General features: G+C 41.2%; 1 protein-coding gene across 1 annotated transcript; it reads right to left on the reverse strand.

The window, feature by feature from the left end:
* Positions 1–6,495: 6,495 nt before the first annotated feature.
* LOC114610243 (olfactory receptor 1N2) lies at positions 6,496–7,485 on the reverse strand. The gene has a single exon (XM_028754739.1). The coding sequence runs from the start codon at positions 7,447–7,449 to the stop codon at positions 6,496–6,498; it is 954 nt and encodes a 317-aa protein (XP_028610572.1). The 5' UTR covers positions 7,450–7,485.
* Between the last annotated feature and the right edge of the window lie 1,138 nt (positions 7,486–8,623).

Consider the following 8,623-nt stretch of genomic DNA (forward strand, 5'->3'; position numbering starts at 1 on the left):
TAACAAAAAACCCAGGATTGCGAAAACTACTCTCAGCAATAAAAGAACTTCTGGAGGAATCACCATCCCCGACTTCAAGCTGTACTACAAAGCAATAGTGATAAAAACTGCATGGTATTGGAACAGAGACAGGCAGGAGGATCAGTGGAATAGAATAGAAGACCCAGAAATGAACCCCCACACCTATGGTAACTTAATCTTTGACAAAGGGGCTAAAACCATCGAATGGAAAAAAGATAGCATTTTCAACAAATGGTGCTGGTCCAACTGGAGGTCAGCATGTAGAAAAATGAAAATTGATCCATACTTATCTCCTTGTACAAAGCTCAATTCCAAGTGGATTAAGGACCTCCACCTAAAACCAGCCACACTGAAACTAATAGAAGAGAAACTGGGAAAAAGCCTGGAATACATAGGCACAGGGAAAAAGTTCCTGAACAGAACGCCAATGGCCTGTGCTCTAAGACCAAAAATTGACAAATGGGACCTCATAAAGCTGCAAAGCTTCTGTAAAGCAAAGGACACAGTCAATCAGATAGAGCGGCAACCAACAGATTGGGAAAAGATATTCAACAACCATACATCTGATAAAGGGCTAATATCAAAGGTATACAAAGAACTGAAGAAATTAGACTCTAGACAATCAAAGAACCCTATTAAAAAATGGAGCACAGACCTGAACAAAGAATTCTCAACTGAGGAAGCTCGAATGGTTGAGAAGCACCTAAAGAAGTGTTCAGCATCCCTAGTCATCAGGGAAATGCAAATGAAAACAACACTGAGATTCCACCTCACACCAGTCAGAATGGCTAAGATCAAAAACACAGGTGACAGTACATGTTGGCGAGGATGTGGAGAAAGAGGAACACTCCTCCACTGTTGGTGGGATTGTAAACTGGTACAACCACTATGGAAGGCAGTCTGGCGGTATCTCAGAAAATTGAACATAGCGTTACCTAGGGACCCAGCTATACCACTCCTGGGCATATACCCAAAAGAAGTTTCACCATACAACAGGGACACATGCTCCACCATGTTCATAGCAGCCTTATTTACAATAGCCAGAAGTTGGAAAGAACCCAGATGCCCTTCAACAGAAGAATGGATGCAGAAAATGTGGTACATTTATACAATGGAGTACTACTCAGCTATTAAAAACAATCAATTCACAAAATTCCTAGGCAAATGGATGGAGCTGGAAAATATCATCTTGAGTGAGATGACCAAATCTCAAAGGAACATACATGGTATGCACTCACTGATAAGTAGATATTAACCCAAAAGCTCACAATTTCTAAGAATCTTCATATAGACCACATAAAACTCACATAGAAGAAGGAAGACCAAAGTATGAATGCGTTGGTCCTTTTTAGAAGGAGCATCAAAAGTTTCAACCAGAACTCCCAAAGTCTAAACCACCAACCAGAGAGCACAAAGGGAGGGACTCACGCACCTGTATAGGGAATTGAGGGTGACCTTGTTAGACTCCAGTGAAAGTGGAGGGCCAAGGTCCCCAAAAGTTTGGATCCCCTACTGTGTTGGAATTCGAGAGCAGGGAGATGGGACTGGGAGGATGTTTGGAGCACACCATCACAAAAATTAGGAGGAAGGGGTAGGGGATAAGGGATTTGGGGGGAGAATGAGAAAGGAGACAACATTGAAAGGTAAATACGTATAATACCCAATAAAAACCCCACACAGATAAAGGATTTAAAAAAAGGGAGTCTATTTATTTTAAATTAATTTCAAAAGTTTCTAGGAGATGCAAATTGGCTAAGATACTATTTTAAGCTCTCCACAAAAGAATTTAAATCTCTGTTCAATATTCTCAAGAGAGAGGTAAACCCTAACTTCCTCAACAGTTAATTGACAAAAGAGAGGTAATCTCACAAAAAGTAGAAAAAGCTATTTCTAATCGATATATCATATAGTCTGATTAATTGTCAGTGGAGCTATAAAAGTCCTTTGACAAAAGATTATTAATATAGATTTATATATCCTTAAATAAGGCCTTCATGACTCTCTGAGTGTGGAAGGAGCAACTGTTGGCGCTTCTGCCCTGATTTTACAAGAACTCTGAAAAATTGGCTTTAAAAACAAAAGAGGGGGAACGGTACCCCCTCAGAAGGAGTCCCCCTGAAATACTCTCCATCATGCCTTGTTCACTTTTCTCTCTCTAAAGCTGAAAGCTCATGGCAAATCTCTTGCTGACCATGTTGGTGACCTCGGGCACCACCAAGACCAACAAAACTTTGCCACAGATATGGGGAAGGACCCTCATACCCATAAAGGGAATGCCCCAGTCCCAGTTCCCTTATGGAGCCGAGGACTGATATGCCTGCCCAATACCACAGAAGGCACAGCTAACCGGCTACCACAAATATTAATGAAAAAAATAGATACCCTCACAAAGCCAGGCCCAATCATAAATACGATGAATAACAATTTACATCCAGGGAAGAGAAATCTCCCTGAGAATCCCCTTCTTTTTTCTTTCCAGGTAAAATTGAATCACCCGTGATGCCTGCTATTAGAAGTTCTAACCCAGATGGACCAGAAGCCAGGAGCCTCGCCCTTACCCTCACCCCCTACCTTTTCCCACCTGCACAAGGTCCCCTGAAGCTGGGCAACTGCAAGATCCTGCTTGGCAACTGCAGATAGACTCAAAGCAGTGTACCATATCATCTGAAGAATAGCAGGGAGACCATAACTCAAGCAGTGTACCATATCTTCTGAAGAATAGCAGGTTGCAGTCCTCCTCGCCCCCACGAATAACCAGGACCCGCCGGTCGGGTCAAGTGGCACCCAGACGTGGGGCTCGAGGCACGGACCCATCCGGATGGACCCTCATTGAGAGGATGTGCGCACGACATCAAGATTGAGCAAGACAGAGATCATCGCCCGTGACCTGTCGTCCACGGAACCAGGATGATGCTGCCATCAAGAAGGCAGTTGAAGTTCATTACCATCAGCTGAAAATTGCAGAGGATCCAGAAGTGACTCCGCAGGAGACTGACACAGCTGTCAGCTCCCCTGCCTCCCCCTACGGTCGACCCCTAGACTTCCACGCCCTCCAGAAGGGTTCCTGGTATGCCTGGCTTTGCCCTCATTTCTCTCGCTAGAGAGCTTGGCCTCTTGATCACCACAACAAAAATTGGCTTTTTCCTAAACCAAGGCCACCCTTGATATGGCCGCTAACATTGGGGAGCCTTCCTTTATGACAATATTACACCCCAAACTGACAAATGGTTGGTAACTTGAACATTTACAAGAGACTAGGATGGCTGTGAGTTAGCCCAATGACGGGATTATTGTAGGTCCACTTCCCAGGGGCCCACCCAATGCAGCCGAAAAGGAGTGCGTGGTGCTGGGAGTGGGTGCAGCCTACATGGCCTAAGACAGGGCTCTCACCCTCCTTTCACCCACATCGGAGTCCCTTGACGTTGCCCATCGTCGACAGCCTAAAGCCTTCGACCATCGATGTGACTTGTCTCACATCAGTGTTTTGGGGTTGTGAACTTGTCTAAGACCCCCCATAATTAGACATCCAAATTCAAAACTCACATAGTTGGGATTGAACATAAGACGCCTTCTCTAACTAAACAGAGAAGGGGGAGATGCCAGAAGCCAGGACCCTCGCCCTTACCCTTACCCCCTACCTTTCCCCACCTGCATAATGTCCTCTGAAGCTTGGCAGCTGCAAGATCCTGCTTAGCAACTGCAGATAGACTCAAAGCAGAGTACCATGTCTTCTTAAGAATAGCAGGGAGACCATAACTCAAGCAGTGTACCATATCTTCTGAAGAACTGCAGGTAGATCATAATTCAAGGCAGTGTACCATATAGACCATGACATGTTTCAAGGCACAGGCCAAGAAGATTTTGTACTTTTGCACCACCTGGACCCTCTTACCCCCTCCCCTTGTAAAACATGCCATAAAAAAGCATTTCATGCTCCAAAAAAAAAAAGAAATTAAAAAAAAAATAAAAAAATAAAAAAAAAAGAAAGGAAAACTGCTAACCAATATCTTTCATTAAATTTTGTGCAACATCTTCCATAAAACTGAAAAATTAAATACAAGACCGAAACAGAGAAATATACACCAGACAAAATTGTATTCAATTTTAGCTATGTAAAGCAACTTAAAATTAGAAGAACAATTATTGTATATTACCACATCAACAAAGTAAAGAAGAAAAGGTAACACTATATATGAAAAGTCTTAGATAAAATTCAATTCTAATTCATATGTCATTAATAAAAACTCAACAAATTGGAAACAGAGAGTAACTGCCTACACTGGATAAACAATATCTCTGACAATCTTAAGAAAACATCATGTTTAGTGGGCAGCAACTAGCTGTGTTCCCACTAATACTAGAAAGAGTCATAAAGTTCTTTTTTTCCCACTACTGTTCAATGCCATTCTGGAAATTTTAGCTAATGGATTATGATAAGAAAAGGAAATAAGACATGCACGGATTGGGAAGAAAACCACAAAACTGTCTTTGTTTGCAGGTAACATGGTAGTGCAAAAAACTGAAGTAATTGCAACGAAATCCTCATGGAATCATTAAGAAATTACACCAAGGTTTAAAAAAGGCAATATACAGAAGTTCAGTTTTTCCTTTTATGAGCTTTTTTTTTTTAACTAGGCAAAGAATTTTATTATCTTTTCCAAACTTTATTCCCAGGCTTCTTTAACTTAATTTACTGCAAAGAATGAATTAGGTATAAGCAAAAACTGAAAAGAGCTATAGTATCCAGGGGGATTGGGTTTAAAAATATTAGTGATCTAGATTTTTATCAGATCCATAAACAAAAGAATTTTTAAAAGTAGCTATGATGTAAAATAGCAGCTCCTCTAACTTCTGTAAGTGTCACCTTTTCAGAAGTTGCCTCCGTTCAGTCTGCCTCATTCTTAGAAGCCTCATCAAAATTCTCCACTATCTGGAACTTCATTATCATCATGCTCTCCTTAAACTAGTCAGACTGTCTGCACCAAGCTGACTTAGGATGCTGGGAAGAATTTCAGTCAGCTGCTTTGTCTTATAATAGTGAAGGTGTTTGCTGCCAGAGATGCCTGAACTTTAGGGTTATTAAAATGGATCATGATTCCTTGATTTGTAAACACGTTTACCTCTTCAATGCCAGAGACATTGCTTGCCCATAACTTCTTTAAGGAGAACTGCAGTTTTTTATAGACTGCTGTAGTTGTTCAGAGAAATAAATTTGTCTTTCTACAAGAGGTTTCTTTCCCACCAATATGCACTTGTGCCTGTAGTTTGGCAGGTTTTTCCTGGTTGATGATTGTTTCTTTCATCTTATTGGGGTGGAAATGCGAACATGCAGGGGACTGGGGTTCACACTCAAGAGGTCTCTTGCAGACCAGCTGAGATAAGGCACATACATGCAGGGACACAAGATGGCAGATAGAGGCCCTTTTACTATTTTTTGACATTGTCTTGTTGTGTATCTCAGGCTGGCTTTGAACTCATGATGTAGCTCATGCTAATTCTCCTTCCTCAGATTTCTGAGTGCTAGGATTACAAGCAGGTACTACCTTTCTCGGATCATTAATTTCTTTCTTATATACCAGGGGTGAACAAATGTTATTCAAAATTAAGAACTCATTTGAATTTATACTAATAGCAACCCAAAATGATATGTGTACATGTAACAAAATATATAAAGACTCTTTATGAAAGTTTCACAATTCATAAATAAAAGACAAACATGGTTAAGCTTTGAGAATTTTTATGAGCTTAATTTCCACCAGACTGATTCTGGTATCATTACTGTTCTCAAAACTTCTAACACTTTATTTTCTTCTAATATTAAGAAGTATTTACTATAAAACTCCATAGATTGAACCATGTATTTCTAAATATAAAATTGGCACATTGTAGGCACTTAAGAAATGATGCTTTGTTTGAGAATATCCATTACAATAACAAAAGACAAAGAAATGAAGAGAAAGGACATACCATATGTGTAACTTTGAAATTTGTCTCTTATGGTCATCGCTTGATAGTATGTGTATTCTTTTGAAATCTTCTTTGCTATTGTCAGCACAGCATGATAAGATAGAAGTCACAGGCCTTGGACTCAAATCTACTTACATTTTGGCAAAACTTATTTACATTCTAGAATATAGTCTCACACCTCTCTCTCTCAAAAGAGCTGATGTGTTGAACAATGAGTGATAGTGTAGATGGCCAGCAAATGTTGGTGTCTTTGTTTCTTCATCTCATCGCATGGGTGCCTCAATGGCTCCAGGATAGACAACATGGAACTTAGTTCATCCTGGTTGATATGCTGAGGACCAGGGATGATATTCTGTTGGTAGTCAGACTAAGGTTAAGAAGGATGGAGGTATAAGATGTCATTTCACATCACAGCATGGAGGAGGTAAATAACCATTTTGTTTTGTTTAACTCAGAATCACTGAAGTTATGGAAGGCATGGTTTGATCACAGCAAAAGGATTAAGCATTAGAGTAAGAAAAGTGCTTTTCCACCACCAAAAAGTTTGCCCAAAGCTTCTTTCATGTCTCTATTCCTCAAGCTGTAGATGAATGGGTTCAGCATGGGGATCACAATCATGTAGAGAACAGCAGCCCTACTTTCCCTCTCTGTAGAGTGAGTTGATGGGGGAAGTAAATACACACCCATCAGAGATCCGTAGAAGAGAAGAACAACTGTAAGATGGGAGCCACAGGTAGAAAAGGCTTTCCATCGCCCTCTAGGAGAAGGGATGCCCAGCACAGCCCAGGAAATACAGATGTAGGAGAAGACGATCAACGTAAGAGGAACAGTGAGAAACACCAAGCCCATGGTAATGATCATCAGCTCATTAATGTGGGTGTCAGAACAGGCAAGTTTCAGCAGAGCACTGGGATCACAGTAGAAATGGGGGATGGCTGTGTGGGTACAGAAAGCCACACGGGTCAGCAGCAGTGTGTGCATCAGGGCAGGGCAGTTGGTCAGCACCCAGCATGTACACAGCATTAATGCACAGAGTTGAGGACTCATAGCTGTGCTGTAATGGAGTGGCTGGCAGATAGCTACATAGCGGTCATATGCCATCACAGCCAGAAGGCAGTTGTCAAGGCCGCCAAACATCAGGAGGAAATACAGCTGGGTAAGGCACCCAGAGTAGGAGATGGTCTGACTCTGGGTATAAATATTGGCAAGCATTTTGGGGACTGAAGCAGAAGTGAAACAGGCATCAGTTAAGGAGAGATTCGCCAAGAAGAAGTACATAGGAGTGTGTAGGTGTGCATCAGAGCTGATGACAAAGATGATGAGTAGGTTCCCCACCATAGTGACCAGGTACATGCCAAGGAAGATGCCAAATAAAAGAGGCTGCTCCCCTGGCTGCTCAGAGAGTCCCAGAAGAAGGAAGTCTGAGGCAACAGATTGGTTCACTCTACTTGGTTTTCCCATGCTATGTAGCTCTTGTTGTCTGTGCAGATAAAAATTCTGTATGCCTAGATTTAATCATTAGATCAGCTCATATATATGCATATGCATATGTATTGCCAGAACTATGTGGTATGGAAAGGGAAACATATGTGATCCTTGTCCATGAATATGTCTGAGGATCACTGGAAATAAAATACTCATGAAGATATTTTATAGAACAGTTAAAATAATAAGCAAATGCAAATGCTCCTTTCTGTGCTGCAGCAGGGTCTACACAAAAGAGATCAATTTGATTAGAGAAGTCAACACAGATTATTTGAAGAAGCTGGGAATTAAGCATGACCTTGTTGGGAGTATTTGAAAAGAACTTTAGGTTGGTGTTTTAGAAAGGAAAAATAGATCTTCATCATCTCTCTCCCTCTTCTCCCAATGCATACACACATACCTAAACAGATTCATGTACGTCTGCGTATGTTAAGCTTTCTGTACGGACACTGAAAATGACTTTGAAGGAAAAAATGAACTGCTTCCTAATCCTAGGACTTAGCCTCATCCATTCAAAGCAGTCCTGACATTTCCCCTAACTGGGAACACTAGACATGAGGGCTGAGGGCAACGATATACCACCATTGCAGCCACTGTTAGGGTATCCTCAAAAAGGCTCTCCTTTATCTGTTTTCTCTCCCTCTTTCTTTGTATCTCACTGTGGCAACTGGGGCTTGGAATTTAAGACTCTCTTTCTTCACTGCTGTGGTTTTACTATCTCTCCATGTTACTTGATTTTCAACTGAAAGGAGAAAAATAAGGGTTTTCAGTTCTTTGTTCTCTTTTCTGCAAACAGCTTTGTCTGCAGTCCTTAGATTTAGAGTAGGCTGGCTTTTGTAAGGGCCATGGCCTTAGAAGATCCATGATCACTCAGGTCTCTGTTTGCTCTGTGGTTTACAGAAAGACTTACTTCTAATCTTAAGGAGAAACTTAGACTTCATATCCCTAAAATGCTTATCTGTTTGAGGGGCAAATTCTCTCTCTCTCTCTCTCTCTCTCTCTCTCTCTCTCTCTCTCTCTAGCATGAATGAAGGTAAATATTATCCTTTATAGATCCTCACCTGTCACAGTGTGTATCAAACTCAAGCATCTTCAAATTCTTAAGTTTTCTCCTCTAACTGGAAACATTTCAGTGAAGACCTGACAGAGA

Source organism: Grammomys surdaster, unplaced genomic scaffold, assembly GCF_004785775.1.
Source record: "Grammomys surdaster isolate TR1022 unplaced genomic scaffold, NIH_TR_1.0 126035, whole genome shotgun sequence".
Classification (NCBI taxonomy): domain Eukaryota; kingdom Metazoa; phylum Chordata; class Mammalia; order Rodentia; family Muridae; genus Grammomys; species Grammomys surdaster.